Source organism: Pelodiscus sinensis, chromosome 32, assembly GCF_052426305.1.
Source record: "Pelodiscus sinensis isolate ZL-2025 chromosome 32, ASM5242630v1, whole genome shotgun sequence".
NCBI classification, from domain to species: Eukaryota; Metazoa; Chordata; order Testudines; family Trionychidae; genus Pelodiscus; species Pelodiscus sinensis.
The window spans coordinates 10,972,978-10,993,160 of record NC_143083.1 but is presented as its reverse complement, the minus strand read 5'-3'; the positions used below and the strand labels follow the sequence as shown (position 1 = coordinate 10,993,160).

The 20,183-nt window shown below is 52.9% G+C and overlaps 1 protein-coding gene across 5 annotated transcripts in view; it reads right to left on the bottom strand.

Moving 5' to 3' along the window:
- Positions 1 to 315: 315 nt before the first annotated feature.
- SAXO5 (stabilizer of axonemal microtubules 5) overlaps positions 316 to 20,183 on the bottom strand; it is a 37,569-nt gene continuing 17,701 nt past the window's right edge. Inside the window, exons 3-11 of one of the 5 annotated variants that reach the window (XM_075902951.2) lie at positions 18,459 to 18,573; positions 14,852 to 15,401; positions 13,226 to 13,329; positions 12,312 to 12,406; positions 12,090 to 12,205; positions 10,081 to 10,199; positions 9,036 to 9,237; positions 3,672 to 3,760; positions 316 to 930 (exon numbers count right to left, since the gene is read on the bottom strand). In XM_075902951.2, coding sequence (XP_075759066.2) covers positions 775 to 930; positions 3,672 to 3,760; positions 9,036 to 9,237; positions 10,081 to 10,199; positions 12,090 to 12,205; positions 12,312 to 12,406; positions 13,226 to 13,329; positions 14,852 to 15,395 — 1,425 coding nt within the window. In that variant the 5' untranslated portion in view covers positions 15,396 to 15,401; positions 18,459 to 18,573 and the 3' untranslated portion in view covers positions 316 to 774. Of the gene's footprint in view, positions 931 to 2,219; positions 2,483 to 3,671; positions 3,761 to 9,035; positions 9,238 to 10,080; positions 10,200 to 12,089; positions 12,206 to 12,311; positions 12,407 to 13,225; positions 13,330 to 14,851; positions 15,402 to 18,458; positions 18,574 to 20,183 lie in introns of those variants that run through there. The other 4 variants (XM_075902952.2, XM_075902944.2, XM_075902950.2 and 1 more) reach the window with 4 other exon arrangements.

The window sequence follows — 20,183 nt, the reverse complement described above, 5'->3', positions numbered from 1 at the left end:
ATGCGACAGAGTGTCCATTCAAAAAAGCAGATCGCTTTTTCGATGCACTTTTGCAGCACGGATGCTCTTTTTCGGAAGATCTCTTCTAAAAAAAAAGCTTCTTCTGAAAGAAGCCTGTAGTCTAGACGTAGCCCTAGAGTGCAGCACCGAATCAGCATTAAAATCTTCATGCGGAGGCATTTTAGTGCAAAAACGGTGCAAGCTACCAACCCAGTAGAAGAGAGGCTGCCCGTCCCCTTAGAGCAGTGTTTCCCAAATGGTGTTCCGTGGAACCCTGGGGTTCCGCGAAGTGAAAATAAGGGTTCTGCGAGAAAATTCCACTACAATAACATTTTATTATTTACATTTTTTTGTACACGTTAAATGTGATTTTTGTTTTTAAATATGTGCAGTTAAACTAGTGTGGAGCTCATGACCCTGTTTAGCGTTTGTTTATTCTTATCCTTAATTATTTGTGGTCTACTTTTTTCAGCTCCATATATAAGACTGTTATTAAGGATTCCGCAAAAAATTTTTCGAGTTTAAAAGGTTCCATGGCCAAATAAAATTGGGAAGCACTGCCTTAGAGAACAGCCCTGCCACCCCGTTCCCCAGCCTTGGCTTCCTCTCTGCACTAGTGTTCACTGACCATGTAGGAAGTCCTTATGCTGAAATGCAGCCAGGGATCATGCTGGGGAGACACCAGGCCGCACTTGGCGCTTACAGTATCTCTCCCGCTGCCTTTGATCTCTCTGTCTGAACCCAGCGGAGAGATGACACATCCCCATGTCCCGGTCAGCTCACAGCCTGGGGGAGAGGCAGCGTGTGGGACTTGGAGGCGCAGGCTCTCCCGTAGTTTCTGTGATTCTGGAGAAGGAAATCACCCTGCAGCTTCGGGCTGGTTTCCCAGTGTTTGTTCTCGGTCACATGGGCTCCCCCAATTGCCTGTTTCTGCGCAGCAAAGGGAGCAAAGAACACAGGCCTGGGTCCTGCGCAACAGCTTTGCACGACCCAGTGCAGAAGGATGGGTTATTGGCATGAATACCGCAGGCCAGACCGCACCCCCGTGCGCATGCCGGTGAGCGGTCACTCAGGCAGGTGCATGGAAGGCACCAGCACTGCTTGGGTTTGTAACTGCTCAGCAGGGAGGCTCCCCCAACCATAACAGTGTGAGGGGGCCCAAGCTGCCAACGTGACACTGCTTCTGCCCAGAAAAATCGGTGTGGGTAGAGTGCCACCAAAAAACGCTGCTTCCATAAGACACAGAGAAGGAAGAAGAATCCGCAGTAGACAGGGGCTAGACCCGGCTGTGGGCTGGTGGCCAGGGCCCTGTTTTCCAGCGAGCTACTTGTCTGGCCTCCTTATGGTCGTGCCCGGGCATCTCACAACCAATGGATTTTAGCCATGGAGGGGCAGGAAGCATCATCCCCTTCTCACAGGGCAGATTCAGTGACTTACCCCCGTGACGCAAGGAGGCTGCAGCAGAGCTGGGAGGTGAACGCGGGTGTCCCAAGCCCCTACTCACACGACCGTCCTTTTTCGCTAGCCCACGGGTCTCAAACTCCCAGCCTACGGGCCAGTCTCAGCCGGAGTGATTATGCAATCGGGACTGGGACTCCTGGCAGGCTGTCTGTTACCCAGCCTCTTCCTGCCATCACCCCGCCTCTCTCCCCCTGCTCTAACCTGTCCCCCAAGCATGCAGCTTTGGGGGTCTTTGGAGGGGATGGTGCTATACGGTGGCAGCGGTCACGCCCCCATGAGTTCCCTGTGGCAGCAGGAGCCGTGGAGGAAGGGGCACGCACTGGGCGGATGCACATGCTCCAGCTAGGACTGGCCCACGGGTGGGAATTTGAGACTGACCCTAGCCAGTCCCCAGCTCCGCCACTGACGTGCTGCATGCCCTTGGCAAGCCCCTACACCTCTGTGCCTGTCTCCTTTGTCACTCAGTCTTGTCAGTTCAGACAGGGTAGGGCTGCTCTCCTGCCGACTGAGTGAGCAAGGGGGCTCTGATCCCAGCGGGATTTGTTAAAGGGGCAATGGATCTCCGTGATCACCCCCTTCCCAATGCAAAGGGGAGTTCAGCAGGCGGCTGGACACAGACCCGGAGGCAGGTTTGTCGGCAGCTGACCCAGTTCGTCCCGGCGACGGCTCTGCTCCATACCTGAGCTGAGTTTGGCACAGACCTCAGCCAGGGGCTATCCTACCCTGAGAGGGGGCAGAGCAGAGGGAAAAATGCCACACACCGTTCGCCCCTGTGTTTATTTGCAGGCAGGGAGCGAGGGGGCTTTCAAAGCCACCCCTGGAAGGGGGCACGTTATGTTGCAAAGACCACACGCCTCTGGGCGCTGTACTTCTTCAGGGTGCCCAGGGGGACGCTGCTCACTTGGAAGCTCCCCCCGCAGATAGTCACGGGGCCGCTGTACTTGGGGGTGAACTGCTCTTGCTGCTCCGTCCCAAAGAAGCGCTGCCCCTTCCACGGCAGGATCAGGTGAGAGTGTTTTACCTGGGAGACAGGGGAGGCCATTGGCGGGGGGGGGGGGGATTCAGCCTTTAACCACCCCGCCCCCGGAAGCTGCCCTGCCGCTCAGCTCTCTGGGCTGCAGAACAGTAGCTCAGTGTTCAGGTCGATGCCAGCATGAAACCGGAGCTTTCCAAGGGGTCGGTAGCTGGCCATGGGAACTGGGCAGCCTCAGAATCTCCCAGTGTCTTGCCCACGTGTGAGTCACCTGCCCCGCTCTCACCCCGAGGGCCACGTCTGGGAGAAGAGTGGAGGCGTCCCTGCTAAGCATGGAAGGGGCTCTGGTCTCACCTAGTAGCGCCCACACCCTCCCACTGCCCATCTGGCCACTAGAGAGCCTTCTGTATGTAACGGGGCCCACGAGGAGAACACACTGTGTACTGGGCTATTAACTGGGCCTAGCAATGGCAGGTTTGCAGACATTTTGGTGGTGCCCATAATGTGCAGAGTCCCCCCCCAAAATCCTTTCCCCCACCTGCCTAAGGGAGGTGAACGCGGGTCTCCCAAGCGTAAGGCTCTGGGGGGAAGTTCAAGGGGGAGAGCAGTACAGGCTCTGGGCTGCGGCAGAGGACTGGGGTGCAGGCAGGCTGAGGGGTTTGGGAGGGAGGGAGGGAGGGAGTTTGGGTGCAGGAGGGAGTCTGGGGTACAGGCTCTGGGGTGGGGGGTAGGGATGCAGGGTGCAGGCTCTGGGAGAGAGCTTGGGGGCTGGCGGGGGTGTGGGAGTTTGGGACAGAAGGAAGGCAGGGGAGAGGTTGTAGGCGCTGGGGTGTGTGAGTGATGCGCTTGCTTAGGGCACCCACCTTTGGCAGTTACTCTGGGGGGGCAGGAGTCTCCATGTGCTTCCCCCCAAGCACTTCCCCTGGCCCTGCCTGCCACCTCCAGGCAATTTAAAATGCCTGGAATTGACAGGCAGGGCCAGGGGAAAAATCCTGGCAGGCCCAGGCCAGGAATATTCCTGGTGTCCAGCCCCATGAGACCATATAATTCGCCGCCTATGACTGGGCCAAGTTCAGCAGCGGGCAGCCCCCGACCCTCCCTGTTCCCTCCAGAGAAGCCTACTTGTGGGGTCCCCTGGGAGTGTCCCTTTTCCTCCGAGCTGCTGGGGGGCAGGGAGACTTGCTCAGCTCTCCTCCCCAGGAGGAAGCCAGGCCCCACACACCCATTTTTGCCTTACCTGCTGCAGTGACTCTTCAGAGGGCCGGAGCGTCCGCTGTCTGTGCGGGACCAGCATCGCCTGCGTGGTCGTGACTGCTCCTTCGCCTGCTCACGAGTGGGGAAAAGAGCCAAGTCAAGGCATGAAAGGTGCAGGCAAGCCCCGAGCGTTATCGTGTGACTCAATCATGCACCCCTCTGGGGTCTGCCCTGCCTGAGGAGAGACACACGGTCTTACCCCGGGCACCTCAAGGCACAACTGCAGGCAGGACACCTGCCACGGTGCAGAAGGGAGAACGAGACAGAAAACATTAATGCCACCGGGCTAGACTGGTCCCCCCATCTCAAAGGCCACGAGCAGGCTAGAGGGAGTTCAGAGACATGGCGGAGAATGACTAGAGCTCTGGAAAAACTGCCCTAGAAAGGCCAATGTTGAAGACTGTTTACTTTAGAGGAGGTGAATGAGAGGATGTGACAGCCGTATACAGACTCAACTAGCACGAAGAAGGCAGATAGGTCACTGGTCACCCTGTCACACACAGATGGACACAAAGGCAACACATTTAAGAAGGATCAAGGAGGATTTTTCCTCACCCATAGGCTGTGTCTAGACTGGCCAGTTTTTCTGGAAAATCAGCCGCTTTTCTGGAAAAACTTGCCAGCTGTCTACACTGGCTGCTTGAATTTCCGCAAAAGCACTGACTTCCTACGGTAAGAAATCAGGGCTTCTTGTGGAAATACTATGCTGCTCCCGTTCAGGCAAAAGTTCCTTTTGCGCAAAGCTTTTGCGCAAAAGGGCCAGCGTAGACAGCTCAGATTTGTTTTCCGCAAAAAAGCCCCGATCACGAAAATGGCGATTGGGGCGTTTTTGCGGAAAAGTGCATCTAGATTGTCATGGACGCTTTTCCACAAAAAGTGCTTTTCTGGAAAAGCGTCCGTGCCAATCTAGACACTCTGTTCCAAAAATGCTTTTAACGGAAAACATTTCCGTTAAAAGCATTTCCGGAAAATCATGCCAATCTAGACGCAGCCATAGAGAGTATGAACATCCATTGTTACTCCCACCCTCTTCAGCCAACCTCTCTGTACCTCGGGTTAGACAGACTCACAGAATCAAAAAACACTAGAACTGAAAGAGACCTTGAGAAGTCATCAAGTCCAGCCCCCTACCTCCATGGCAGGACCAAGCACCAACTAAAGCATCCCTGATAGATGCCTATCTAAATGACTCCGGTGATGGAGATTCCTCGACCTCCCTAAGCAATTTATTCATGTTTAGCCACCCTGACAGGTAGGCAGTTTTTCCTAATGTCCATCCTAAACCTCCCTTGCTGCAATTTAAGCCCATGGCTTCTTATCCTATCCTCAGAGGTCAAGGAGAACAATTTTTTCCCCTCCTCCTTGTAACACCCTTTTAGGTACTTAAAAGCTGCTCTCATGTCCTCTCTCAGGCTACATCTACCCTACAGGGTTTTTGTGCAAGAACAGCTGTTTTTGTGCAAAAACCCGCAGAGCGTCCACACTCATTTACAGGACATTTTTTGCACAAGTACATTTACAGTAAATCAAAAGAACAGAGGAGGTTTTTGCAGTCTAGGTCTTCCTCTTTTTACGAGGAATGATTCCTTTTTGTGCAAGAGTTCTTGCAAAAAACGGTATGTATGGACAGGCAACAGGGAGGTTTTGCGCAAAAAGAGCCAATCGAAAAAAGCACAGATGCTCTGGTGGCTATTCTGTGACTAGCAATCAGAGCTTTCTTTCGAGAGAGCCTCCATGCGGTCTGGATGCTCTCTTGCACAAAAGCGCATCACTTCTGCAATGCGCTTTTGTAGTGTGGTTATTGCCTTTGTGCAATAAGTTTAGATAGGCAATTTAGATAGGCATCTATCAGGGATGCTTTAGTTGGTACCTTTTGTAGTTATTGCCTTTGCGCAATAAGTTTTTGCGGAAGATCTCTTCTGCAAAAAGCTTCTTGCGCAAGACGCCTGCAGTGTAGACATAGCCTCAGTCTTCTCTTTTCCAAACTGAACTAGCTCAATTTCTTCAGCCTTCCCTCATCGCTCATGTCTTCTAGACCTTTCATCATTTTTGTTGCTCTTCTCTGGTTCCTCTCCAACTCTTTCTTGAAATGTGGGGCCCTTTCAGCCAGGCTATTGCAGAACTGTCCCATATGGGGCTTTAACACTCTCCCTGAGGCATCGGGTGCTGTGCAGAGGAGTGGATTACTTGGATCTTTACTCTGAGTCACTATAGAAATTCTCAAGTTAGCACAACTGGGTCTACCGAGATTCCTGCTCCTGGTGCTTTAGGGAGGCAGTTTGAGAGAGGCCAGATGGGGACAGTTCTGTGCAGCCTGCACAATACCATGCTTGCCCTCCTAGCACCCTACTGCAGGTCTCCGAGCCTGGGAGCATGGCTGTGCATGGGAGACTGCTCATGCAGGGGGAGCAGGACCTCAGAGCTCTGAGCTGAGACAAGAGCGCTGTCTGGTGGTGACAGGCGTATAGGCCGGAGACCCAGATAGGGCGGCCACTTGCACAGCCCTGCCATTCTGGGTACTCTGGAGAACAGAGTGGGCCTACCCCCCACTTGTGTGACCCTCCCCCTCAGCGTGGCTTGCAATGCTGCCCTGTTGCTGGCATGACTTTGCATGCGCAATGAGTGTGAGGAGACGGTGGCGGAGTAGCCTGTGCTTCTCTAAGGCGTCGTCTGTCTGCAGCTGGGCAAAACGAGACCCGTGTCTGTCTCGGCAGCAGCTGGGGGTTCACATTGGAAGCGCCGTCCGGTGCACTGTAAAACCGGCTGAATGCCCTGCCTGAAGCCAGCCTGGATGATGTGACCCACCAGAGAGAAACCAGGGGATTCAAACAGAAAAGGCAGCAGGTCTCCTGCAGCACAGAAACAGCCGAGAAAGAAGGTACAGTACCCTGCAGCAGGCCCCTAGCAAGGGAGGGTGCCTCTCAGGGGAGGGGCTGTGCCCAGTACCAGTCTGGATGGGCAAGTCTTCGGGTTTGCGCTTTTAGCAGCTTTGTTCCTAAAGCGTAGCCCCTCCCCCACCCCCGAGCACAGCTCTGATTGAGCAGGACAGCCGGCTGCCACGGAAGGCGAGCTGAAGGGGGAAACAAAGGCAGGGCACGGGCAGAGGTACCACGAGGGGGCATTCGGGGGTGATGGTCCCACTGCTACAGCGACCAGGATCCATTCAGTCCATTCTCATGCAAACAACAAGGACGGGAGAGACATCCCCGTCCCCATCTGCTACCCCCCATAGACCTCCCTGAGGAGTTAGCGCAGGGCTACTCACTTTTAGAAGCTCCGGGGGCCACAATGATACTTACAGCACATGCCGAGGGCAGCAACTTAAGTGTGGTTGCATATCCGTGCAAATATATGCAATTAGCTTCTTTCACACTGACGGGCATGAATACAAAGATTAAGGCAAGACGACACAACACACAGGCCCCATTTAAGTCGGTTCTTCAGATATGAATAAAATGCAGTATCTACCTGATTTCCACCCGTAGGTCAGCACTTTGAATGAGCAATGACAGGCCAAGAATTTAATTTCTAAAACGCATCTCAACAGAAGACCATTCTATTGACTACTTTTTTGTTTTGGCTCCCACCCGCGGGCCACAAACAAACAGGCCACGGGCCGCGTGCGACTCATGGGCCGCATGTTGAGTAGCCCTGAGTTAGTGGATGCCAGAGCAAAGAACCAAGAGGTGAGAGGGGATATTTTAGCCTATTCCACACGAGACCCCATATGAATCCCTGCCTTGGGCTGCACCAACAGACCTTATAATTCAGACACTCCACCCCCGTTCCCTAAGGCAGTGAGAGAAGTGCTTGGTTCCTGGAAACCAGCAGAGGAAACTCCAGCAAGAGGAAGGGAAGCGCATCTGGCTCCAGAGTCCAACGGCTCATGGCACAAGCCACCACAAGATGGCAGTGAGTGGTAAGACTCACACAGGTGGCATCTTTCTCACACTTTCTCACACTTTGGCGCTGCAGCATTGGGGATATGGAACATCCTCGAGGCAGGCCATAGGAGCGCTGAGCAGCAAGTTCTGTGCCTGGCTTTTGGGGTCACTGCCCCACTCTTGTAGACAAATTAGGGTGCATTAGGAGGAGCATTGCCAGCAGATCCAGAGCAGAGATTATACCCCTTTATTTGCACTGGTGAGGCCACATCTGGGGTACGTCTAAACTACATGGCTCCGTCGCCGGAGCCATGTAGATTTGTTGTTTTGGCAAAGGCAAATGAAGCCGCGCTTTAAATGATCGCGGCTTCATTTAAATTTACATGGCTGCCGCGCTGAGCCGACAAACAGCTGATCAGCTGTGTGTCCGCTCAGCGCGCTAGTCTGGACGCTCCCCTGCCGACATCAAAGCCCTTTGTCGGCAGCCCCGGTAAACCTCATCCCACGAGGAATAACGGGGCTGCTGACAAAGGGCTTTGATGTCGGCAGGGGAGCGTCCAGACTAGCGCGCTGAGCGGACAAACAGCTGATCAGCTGTTTGTCGGCTCAGCGCGGCAGCCATGTAAATTTAAATGAAGCCGCGATCATTTAAATTGCGGCTTCATTTGCCTTTGCCTATGTGTCTAATCTACATGCCTCTGACGACAGAGGCATGTAGTCTAGACACAGCCCTGGAGTACTGTGTCCAGTTCTGGGACCCCCCATTACAGAAAGGAAGTGGATACATTGGAGAGGGTCCAGCAGAGGGCAACAAAAATGATGAGGGGGCTGGAGCACATGACTTACGAGGAGAGGCTGAGGGATTTGGGCTTGTTTAGTCTGCAGAAGGGAAGAGTGAGGGGGGATTTGACAGCAGCCTTTATCTGCTTGAAGGGGGCTTCCAAAGAGAATGGAGAGAGGCTGTTCTTGATGGGGACAGATGGCAGAATGAGGAGCAATGGTTTCATGTTATAGTGGGGGAGGTCTAGGTTGGATATTAGAAAAAACTTTTACTAGGAGGGCAGTGTAGCACTGTGATTGGTTCCCTAGGGAGGTGGTGGAAGCTCCATCGCTACAGGTTTTGAAGTCCAGGCTTGAGAAAGCCCTGGCTGGGATGATTTAGTTGGGGTTGATCCTGCTTTGGGCAGGGGGCTGGACTCGATGACCTCCTGAGGTCTTTTCCAACCCTGTGATTCTACAAAGATGACTCCATTCCAGGCAGCACATGCTGCAGCCTCCGACCTAAACACACCCGTCACTTCAGTCCCCAGTTCACCCCACTGCAGGCAGAGCGCCTGGCAGGGGCAGACCACCAGGACCCCATGCAGAGGGCACCTGGGAGCACCCAGCCCTGGGACAAGTCCCAAGGTTGGGGAGAGCCTGGGCCGTGGAGCTGTGCTCGGGTGCAAGGGACTGTGCCTTACTGGGATAATTAAAGGGTAGGTGGCTCTGGAAGTGGCTCTTGCTGCTGGAGGTCTGGCTCCGGCTCTCAGGCGGTGGCTGATAATCCGAGTGCTGCGTGGTGCTGAAGAAACAGGCGTTTAAATGCTTGTCACCCAGAGACACGTTGTTTCGGAGTCTCCAGGGTGGCACCTCTGGCTGAGGTGGACCGGCCCCCACGTCCATCTGGTGTAAACGAGAACAGAAGTGAACAAGCCAGTGCCGGAGCAAAGTGCTCCTCTCGGCTTCCCAGCCACAAGGATGAGCTGCCCGCTCAGAGGACACTTCGGCTATGTCTCCACTGGCTGGTTCTTGCGCAAGACTGTCTTGCACAAGGGTTCTTGTGTAAGAACTCTTGCACAAGAACACGTCCACATTGCCATGTGCTTTTGCACAAGAGCATCCAGGGCAGTGTGGACGCTCTCTTGTGCAAGAAAGCTCTGATGGCCATTTTAGCCATAGGGCTTTCTGGCACAAGAGCTCTTGTGCAAGAGGGCTTACACTTGTTAGAAAAGAGCGTAGCTCTTGCACAAGAAGCCCTGTCTTCCGACGCCATATTGTAAATCTTCTTGTGGAAGAGCAGGCGGGCAGTGTGGATGCTCTGTAGGTTCTTGTGCAAGAACCCGGCAGTGTAGATATAGCCAGGTCGCTGTTAGCTGCAGGATGCTGGGTATTTCTCTGGCAGGCTGCACTGCTTCTGCCTGGGATGGTGACCCCACCATGATCCCCCCAAGCTGACCTTTTGACAGTGAGCTCTGTGACCTCACTGTGCTCTCTGAGGCTGTAAGCCTGTGACTGGAGGCTCTCTGCAAGCCCTGGGGAAGGGTGGCTCTGTGGCAGCCGGAACAGAAGCCAGGCCTCCCAGGGAATGTGCCCAAAGACTGGGACAGGACACGGTCCTTGCTCACTCATAACACGAATGTGTGGCCAGTGTCCTTTCGAGACCCAGCCTGCAGCCGCTCGGCCCTTCTGGTGCATTCAGTGAACTTTAGAACACGGAGCAACTCTGCGACAGCAGCTGGCACAGACCGGGGTGTGGAAGAAGCGGTTGGTGGTGGCATTCGCACGCTCCCGATTCCTCCCAGGGTCTTCGTCGCCTCTGAGGACCGATGAAGCCTTTTTGCTTGCGCCCAAGATTTTCACAGGGGCTGGGAAAGGCAAGAAGCACGTCCTGTCAGGGTTCCCAGTTCTGGACAGGCTGGAGCGGCAGCAGCATTCCCGGACGGGATGCATGGCCAGAAGGAAAGGCCCATCCAGCTGTGTCTACGGCACATGGAGAAAGGCTGTTTTGGGGGTGAGGGGCTGAGCGGGGGCAGGAGGTCTGGGTTCATTTCCTGGTTCAGGTTTTCAAGTGCACTCAGCCCCAGGCTTAGAGGCTCTTCACGGTTCCTAGTCAGAGCTGCTGGGTGTTGAGCGCTTTTGAGGACCTGGCTGCTTATTTGGAAGCCTAGAGAGGAGCTGCACGCCTGGCAATTGACACCATCGCATCTTTGAGTCTCAGTCCCCTGTCGGTAAAATGGGAACAATCTCCTTCCCTTCCCCCACCTCTCCGAGCACTTCAGGGCAGAGACTGTCTCCCACCACACATGGCCATGGGCAGGGCCTCTTGTTGCTACTGTAATACAAACTCTAAGGGGGAGGACACGGGCAGAGCAGCGGCCGCTCCCAGTTATGCCTGAGCTGAGCAGAATGCTGGCAGCTGCGCTTTCTGCACATGGGTTCTGCTGCCTCTGGGATAGGGTTGCCATGTGTCCCGTTTTGAACTGGACAGTCCTGTATTTGGGCTTTCTTTTCGGGAAACAAATTGAGAAAATAGAAATGTCCAGTTTTTTCTAAATCAGATGTCATGTAGATTGTGATGTAATGTCAGGCGTGTCCAGTATTTTTGTTAAAACCATTTGGCAACCCTACACTGGGACAAAGCAAGGGTGGAAATAACAAAGGGCCAGGACAGGAGGGATAACCACGTGGAGGCTGTATCTTCATTCACCCTGGGTCAAATGCAGGACTGGTGGAAGCAAGTGTCACCCTCCGACCCACTCCCCGAAGTCAACTGATGTGCACCTACTTCCATCAAACATTTATCTGGCCCCGCATGGTCTTGAGGCTTGGCGAGGGTGTAAGTTTGGATAAAACTGGACTCAGATTTGATCCGCCAAGCACTGGCTTCGGTTTGTAAAACCAATCACCCAAGTTTTGCATGAGCCCAGCAGTTTTCAAACTTTTTTCCCCATGACTCAGTTGAAGAAAATGGATGATGCTGTGACCCAACGGAAAGTGACTAGAGTGTGGGTGCTGGGGTGGGGAGGATGGGCTTTGGGGTGTAGGAGGAAGCTATAGCTTTCGGGGGCAGGGCTGGGCTGGGAAGGGCTGACCTGGAGCAGCTCCCGGTCGGTGGTGCAGCGAGGGGGGCGGGGGGGCTAAGGCAGCTTCCTGCCTCTCCTGGCACCGCAGACCCCCCTGTGCCCCAGAAGCAGGTTCCCGGCCAATGGGAGTGTGGGGCTAGTGCTCAGGGCAGGGGCAGTGCACGGAGCCCTGTGCACTCCCCCACCACCCCCCCGCCACATACCTAGGAGCCAGGCCTGGTGCTGGCTGCTTCTAGGACACAGCACCTCCTGCGGTGTCAGGACAGGCAGGTTACTGCCTTAGCACCTCCATTGCTCACCTGAGCTCCCTGCGGCAATGAGACCCAGAGCCCAATATTCTACGACCCAGTCCTGGGTCACCACCCATAGTTTGAAACCCACTCACTAGCCCGCTGGAGGCAAGAACAGCAAGATCTCACAGCGTGCGAGTAACTGGAAACCAAACTCCCCCTGGCGCACGCACCAGAGGAAGTCAGGCCAAAGAAATTAACCAGCGTGTTGCTCAAAACACGTATCGGTCAGCCCCTTGAAATGGGGTGGGAATAGCTTCAGAAAGTAGAAAACAGCGGGAGCGGGGTGCACAGCACCGGAAAGGTCAGTGGTAAATGCTACTCCCCAGCCAATAGGAAAGCACAGCTGTACAACGTCTGTGATCTCTCGCTGCGTCCATACCTGGCTCCCGCAGTGGGAACGACTCCAGGGTCACAGTACCGAATCTGGTGTGACCATCCCCTGGTTTGACGTTCGTCTTGTATACTTGGGAGGCAGCACGTTCCTTGTCATAAACTCTGCAAGGCACCAGATACGAGTTGCTGAGAGAAGGCAGTGAGCTGCAGGTAGAGGACTCAAAAAGAACTTCCCAGGGACAGCCCATCCGCTGGACTTGCTGGCTACCTGCGGTTCCTTGTGTCGGGCACGGTGTAGGCACGTTTCCCCTCGCTGGTGCTGACGCTGCTCCTGGGGTCTCCAAACACAATGGAAGACTTGTTCTATGGAGAAACCGCCTCTGAGTGACGCTGCCTGCTATGGGAGCAGACCTCACCAGTTAATTACAGGGGGAAACCGGGACTTTGCTGACTGTCTCCCCAGGCTTGCCCACCAAGCAATGGGGGGCAGTGCTTACCTGGAGCAGCTCCCCAGGGATGCACATGGCTCTCTGTCCCCTGCCACTCCCAGGCACTGCCCCCCTGCTGCTCCTATTGGCTGTGATTACAGCCAATCAGAGCGGCAGGAGAAAAGCGTCCAGGCAGCACCTTTCCTGCTGCCGTTTGCCTAGCTGGGGGGAGTGGGAGCAGAAGTGGGAGTCCCCAGAGCTACTTCCTCTCCCCACCAGGCAGAGCCCATGGGTCAGATTTCACCCTAGCTTGCCTGACTCCAGCCCTCCAGGCCCTTCCCCCACAGCGGGGAGCCGGCATTGGCGCGCCAGTTCTGCAGCAGTGCTGGAGCACAGCACAGGCTCCGCAATGCTGGGGGGAGAACCCCAAGCCTCGGGGCCCAGATCCAAGCAAGCTGGGGGCCAGAGTTACCCCCCGGGCCGTAGGTTCCCCACCCCTAGTTTAGATGAACCCAGAGATATCAATTATTTACGCTCATCGCACCTTTCATCAGAGGGTCTAAAACCGTAATCCTCACAATAACTCTGGGAAGTCACACCAAGGGCCAAAATGTTCACACTTGAGCACTACAGCCACAGATGTCTGAGCGCCCCCATCTCCCAACAAGGGAACAGGACCATGGGAGGGGCGGCCCCAAGAGAATAAGGCCATTTACTCTGGTAGCTGAATATGGAGTTAGGATGGTGATGGTACCTGGACGCAGGACTTCACAGGAGGGATCCAGCCACCCTCAAACTGTTCTCGGTAAGAAGTACCATAGTAGGAGCATGTGTCACCTTTAATTGTGGGAACTCCTCCTGCCAAGCAACACAGAGAGAAGGAACAGAGTGCTCAAGTACAGCACTGAGGACGTGTCAGAAGCTAATATAGGAACTAGGGTTCCAAACCAGCTGCCCTCTGCCCAGTCTCACACTTGCCTGGAGTATCTATCCACTAAGGGTACGTCTAGACTACAGGGTTTGTCGACAGAAGTTTTGTCGACAGATACTGTCGACAAAGCTTCTGTTGACAAAGAGCGTCTAGACTACATTCAGTTCTATCGACAAAGCAAGCTGCTTTGTCGACATAACAGTGTGGACGCAAAGGACAGTTTAGATGCAATAATGCCTTCTATCGACAGAACTCTGTCGACAAAAGGCGTTATTCCTCGTAAAATGAGGTTTACCAGCATCGACAAAACTGCTGAGTTTTGTCAATGTTATGTCAACAGAACTCAGTGGTAGTGTAGATGCAGGTTTAGTTTTGTCGACAAAAGTCCACTTTTGTCGACAAAACCCTGTAGTCTAGACACACCCTAAAACTAGAGGAAGAGGCTATTGCAACTTGGCTCCTTCATGACAACCCTCCAGCCCGGGGTGCTGTCTGCCTAGAACAGGGGAGCCACTTAATGAATTTTGGTACATGGACATGGGCCAGCTCCACCCCTAGAAGGGGCGGGGCTGCATCTTGCCCAACCCTGGCTTAGAACAAAGGGATTTTATGTGACCCATCATCCCCCAGTCACTGGGTCTAGGAGACCATGGTGGTTCTCAGGGTAGGCAAGTGACCAGAGCTAAGAAATCAGGGTCTGATCGAACAAAGTGGCCTTTTCCACAGATCAAAGATCACTGTCTCCTGGTCCCATAACAACCCGACCACCACCGAAGGAGCAAATGCCACCTGGGCCAGTTCAGCAAAGGCCTTACGCACATGCTTGGTGAGTGGGAACTGATTTCTTCAGCAATGCTGCTTCTTGGCAAGCCCTTCTGTAAATACCTAGTGTGCTGTGGTCACTGGTTGGCACGGCATGTAAATGCATTCACTACCTTTCAGCGCTGGTGGTCTGGGTCCAAATTCAGCACTTGGTCACTAATGTGTGTATATCAGGTAGGCCCACCTGTGCACACAGTGGTGCACAGCTGGCAGCCTGTGTGAAAGAGAAGCACGGACTGTAACAGAAACCAGGGATATTTGGAAGGCTGCCAGGCAACCATGTGTGTGCCAGCCAAGCTGAACGCCAGAGGGTGCTCCAGGTAACGAGGAAGTTCCATTGGCAGAGCTGCATGGTCAAAGCTTGTACAATACACTCCCTTTCACTTTCACAAGCACCTAATTCCCACAGGAAATGATAAACGGGAGACTGGAGATGGTTAACGATTTCTAGATGCTAGAAGTCAGCACTTTGATGGTAAAGGACTCCAGTCACTACAGCAAATACAGACACACTCTCCGGTTGTAATGGGAACCTAAACAGAGCCAGTGAAAATCCCAGTGCCTGTGAATGCCATCTGCTTTGAGAACGAGGCCTCAACCTGACAGAGAGAATCCCAAATTACTCACCCAGATGCCTGCATGGTGCTCTGACAACCGGCTGGTGTATCTCGTGTGCTGGATATGAAAACTGGTAGACCGAAGGCAGGAGCTTCAGTTTGTCTTTATCTCCACAAGGAAAATGATCTTCCTTCTTATTGTAATCAGCTCTGGTGGAGGTTGGTGCCTGCAGAGTCACGTCTGGCCAAGGGTAGTTGTCCCTTGACGTTGGGGTTAAGATTTTGATCTGGGAATCTGCATGCATTTGGAGATGAGATTCTGGAGGACAGATTTGGAGCTTCGGTTCCAGAGGTTTCACTGGAAATGCCCGGCAGGTTTCTGACAGGGTTTCTCTGGTTTCATCCATATCCTGATTCAAAACACCCTTGGAGCTTGGAGGCAGAATTGGGTTTGGTTTGTAATTGCCCCATAAGGGAGGAAAATCAGTGCGGAAAGGAGATTCAACAACGCTTCCCTGTGGTCTGTGGTCAAACCCTAACTGAAAATGGGAAGCCTTTTGGAAGGGGATCCCCGTGAGCGGGGCTGGAATTAACGACTGGACAGATGCTGGCATTTTCCCCTGTAAAGCAAAAGACATGTCAGTGATATCAGACTTAGGTGCAATGCTGCCTTAGTCCCTTCCTGAAGAACAAGGAGCAAGAGGCTCCAAGAGCTAAGAATGAACAGATTAGGATCTTTATTCTCTGAGGCTATGTCTACACTGGCGGCTTATTGCACAAGAACATAGAATCATAGAATAGAATCATAGAATCATAGGACTGGAAGGGACCTCGAGAGGCATCGAGTCCAGCCCCCCGCCCTCAAGGCAGGACCAAGCTCCATCTACAACATCCCTGACAGATGTCTATCTAACCTGTTCTTAAATATCTCCAGAGAGGGAGATTCTACCGCCTCCCTTGGCAATTTATTCCAAAGAAGTCTTGCACAAGAAAACGTCCACATTGCCATGTGCGAGCTGTGCTTTAGTGCAAGAGCGCCCATGGCAGTGTGGACGCTCTCTTGCGCAAGAAAGCTCTGATGGCCATTTTAGCCATAGGGCTTTCTTGCGCAAGAAATCCCTGCTGAGCGTCCACACTGCCCTCTTGCGCAAGAGCTCCAGCGCAAGAGGGCTTACACCTGTTAGAAAAGAGCATAGCTCTTGCGCAAGGAGCCATCTCTTACCATGTAAATTTCCTTGCGCAAGAGTGGGTGGGCAGTGTAGACGCTCTGCGGATTCTTGCGCAAGAACGGCCATACTTGTGCAATAACCCACCTTTGTAGACATAGCCTACAGTGGTCCCCAACACGGTGCCTGCGGGCGCCATGGCACCCGTGGGGGCATTTGTGTGCACATGCCAAGTGCTCAGGGCTGGCCTGGCCCCGGGCACGTGGCGCACAGTGAGTGCCGGCCCCAGGAGCGCCGCGGATTAGCCACCCGCGCTCTGGGCACGCGGCGGATGGGGGGAGCGCCGGCCCCGGGCACACGGCACTTGGGGGGGGAGAGGGCGCCAGGCCCGGGCGCACGGCACTGGGGGGGGCACGCTGGCCCCAGGCGCGCGGCCCTTGGAGGGAGCACCAGCCCTGGGCACGTGGCTATAGGGGGGCCCCGCCCCCGGGCACACGGCTATGGGGGGGCCCCGCCCCCCGCCCTCTGGCGCCCGGCGGACGAATGGCCACGCTCCCTGGCACCCGGCAACCTTAAATGGTTGGGGACCACTGGCCTAACAGGATGTCCAGGCCAGCCCCTTGAGGGGAGGAGCCTGCATCATCCCAGAAGCAGCCACTTATGAATTACAACCATTTGCCCTCTCTATGATGAAATGAGCTCCCAGCACACTCCAAACAGCAAGTGCATCCTCCCATGAAGCTGCCCTGCTCTCCCTCTTTAGCGCAGTCCAGAAACAACTGGGGCTTTGTCCTGCCTCAGATATAAATTCATCTTCCTACAAATTCATAGCATGCAGGAAGTGGGTCTTTTACCTGCTAATCACCCTGGGCCAGGCTCTGAGATATTTTTAACAGGATTATTGGAACCCAAAGGGCAATACATAAAAAACATAGCCAAGGATGGCCAGATGACAGAGAGACGTTCGCCAGTCTCCCCATCCGGGTCTGGATGGCTACATGTGCAGTCAGAGCCTACTACCATGGCAGAGACTCAGCCTGTGCACCTGGTAGTTCAGACAGCATTTTTATAGCATGAACCAAAGGCAGTCTGGCCCCAGAGCAAAGCAACAGGAGCCTTGCTGAGCTAGTACTCATCTCCCCTCTGGCTGAGTGAGTGAGAGCTACGTTACTCTCAGGTATCACCTCCTAAGGCCAAGCCAGTCAAAGGAGTGGTGCACAACTGGTCTCAGCTGGAAGAGGTGTTTCCTGCACCTCACTGGAGAGCTTGAGTGGGATCTCTTTTATAAATGGCCATGAATGTGAATCATGATTTCGGGGAGAGCCACATGCCAGTGGGGGCCATGGATGCTAGCCCAGGCCACTCTGCACTGGCCTGACTTTACACCTCTAAGGACCAAATGTAATGCAAAGCTTTTAAGTGCCACATATCAAAGATGGTCTTTCCTATAAACCTTAATAGATTGAAGTATCTTTCCAGGATGACTGATTTTACTATTCCTTGTACTCCCATCAGCAATTACTGTGCTGATACATATTTACAACGAATTAACAGGCTTTATTCCCACAAGTTTACGCTCTAAATGACCATGAATTGGCCATATGCATCAAATTGGGGGTGGGGGGATTATGACAGAGGCCTATAAAATGAGGACTAGTGTGGAGAAAGAAGGAAGTGTTATTTACGCCATCTCATGATACAAGAAGTGAGAGGTTACCAAATGAAACTAATAAGCACTAGGTTTAAAACAAAGAGAAGGAAGTATTTTTTCACACAACACACAGTTAACTTCTTGCCAGAGGATGTTGTAAAGGTCAAGACTATAACGGTTCAAAAGAGAATTAGATAAGTTCATGGAGGATAGGTACATCAGTGATGTGTCTAGCCTCTGTTTGCCAGAGGCTGGGATGAGTAACTTGATGAGTACCCTTTCTGTTCATCCCCTTTGGGACACCTGGCATTGGCCACTGTCGGACAACAGGACACTGGTCTAGATGGACCTTTGGTCAGACCCAGAATGGCCATTCTTCTGTTAAGCACAAGACCCCAGACAAACAAAGGAATTAGGGATGTTAAATAACGATTAACTGAACAGTCAAGTAACTTCATGAATTCTTATCTGTTACTCGACTATTCTATAGTCCCCGGGGGTGGGGCCAGCAGTCAGTGCGCTCTGGCCCTCACTCGAGGAGCCCTCTGCCACTCTGCACTGCTGCCTCTGATACGTAGGGTACCAGGCAGGAGCTGGTCTGTGAGGGAAGCCAGCACTGTTGCCCTGTGCTGCTGCCTCTAATAAAGAGGCAGCAGCATAAGGTGGCAGCAGCCCCTGTCTGGTGGGGTAAGTCTGAGCTCCCGGCCTCAGTGCAAGCCGGAACTGAGCCAGGCTGCCTGTCCACATGGCTCCTAATATGCTTTAAAAGCAGAACTGCAGAGGGGGTATGTCCTGACATAATAATATGAATCAATGTTTCTCTTCTTTTGAACCCCTGAGACAAGTCGATTGTAACTCACCTCCAGCCAAAGTGAAATAATGAAGCACAGAATTTTCAGTTCCCTGTGATGTTATCACAAAAGCTCATCATGTCACAATGGAATCTCAGCAGCAGAGAGGCGAGAAAGAGGATCTCTGGTGTGTGAAAGTGAGAACAAGAAACAGAAATTACCAGATAGCAAGAGGACTAAAGAGAAGAACAGGCATACAAGAGAATTACTGGTTCCAGTGCGGCAAGATTCACACAGCGGCTTGTGAACTGGTAGCTTGAGCCTAGCATAGGCAAGCTCCGTACCATCCCCATAAAATCCTGATCTTCTGCCCCACAATAGCTCGTGGTTGGCTGGCAACACTGTAATATCAAAGGTAAATCAGCCAGTCAATAACCCGCTATCCTACTCCAGAGAGCAGAGCTACCATACCCCTCTTCACAAACCTGAGATCTGATTCAGCAAAGCTTGTGAGCAGGAGGTACACACAGAACAGATACGGGATGGGACCTGTAATCTGTAAATGAGGGGATAGTAATGCCGCTCCCAGGGCTGGTAGGGGCTGAAAGAGTAATGGGGGGGAAGAGGACATGTGGACGGCTTCATAATAAAAGCACCACATGTCACATTTATAACCCAACTGTTTCTCGTGTGCTCTTCTAGTACATGACACAATCCCAGCATTCTTCACTCAAGGTTTGGGAACTTCCAAATGACACAAGAGACTGGAAAAAGGAACAAGGACTTTCACTCTCAGGTGACTGGGTCAGCAAAGATTACAAATCCTCAACTACCAGCTCCACTGCCAGTCCGTCTCTGGGCATTAGCTGCTTTGCATGGCACACGCTAGCAAAGCTGGCAGCACCACAGGCTGGGGGACTTTTCACTCTCCATGAGTAAGCAAATTGTAGTATTTTAGTACTGGCATAAGAATGTAAGTATAATTACAGTAATAAGTCCTGGACAACTATTTTCTTATCAGTTCTGTATGATTCCACCCTGCAAGTCACTCTTGTCTGGTTTACAAACTAAGTTATGTAAAGATCTTTTAGTACAGGGATGGGGAACTTTTTTGGGCTCAGGGGCTGCACACCCACAGAAAAATCAGTCAGGGGCTGCACAAAAGTGAGAAACAAAAAACCAAAACCAACCCCTCACTGTCATGGCCCCTGACTGAGAAGGAGAAAGAGAGTCCCCACAATTCCCTCACACACCAAAGCCTAGGGGGCCCAGCCCAGTAGATTTTTGTGTGGAGGCAGCTAGAACACCAGTGTTGGCTCCCCAATGTGAAGAGGGGCATGAGCCCCAGAGGCTGGATCCCAGCAAGCCAGGGGGCCGAATCCAGCTTCCCCATCCTTGTTTTAGTAACTTTGTTTGAAATTCTCTGTAAAATTGCTTGGTGTGAGTGCAGAATGTGTGTGAAAGCCATCACAAAAGTCCAGACAGTCAAGAAGACCTGAGAAACTTGGAGATGATCAGAGAATATCCATTGTGCCTGAGGCAGAACAAATTAGCAGAACAGAGGGAACTTTGAAGATAGGCAGACACTCCCAAAGTTGAGCCCACAAACAAGAGATAATGATGGGAAGCCTGACCATAAACATCAAAGGATAACTGCCGGGAAAACCCCAAGAGTCACACATCAAGGACTGCAGCATGACACTGCAAAACCCATTGATTCAAAATATAAAAAAGAAATGCTCTTCCCATGGAACTTTGGGTTCAGTTCTCCCTCAGAGCATCAAATCACCAGCA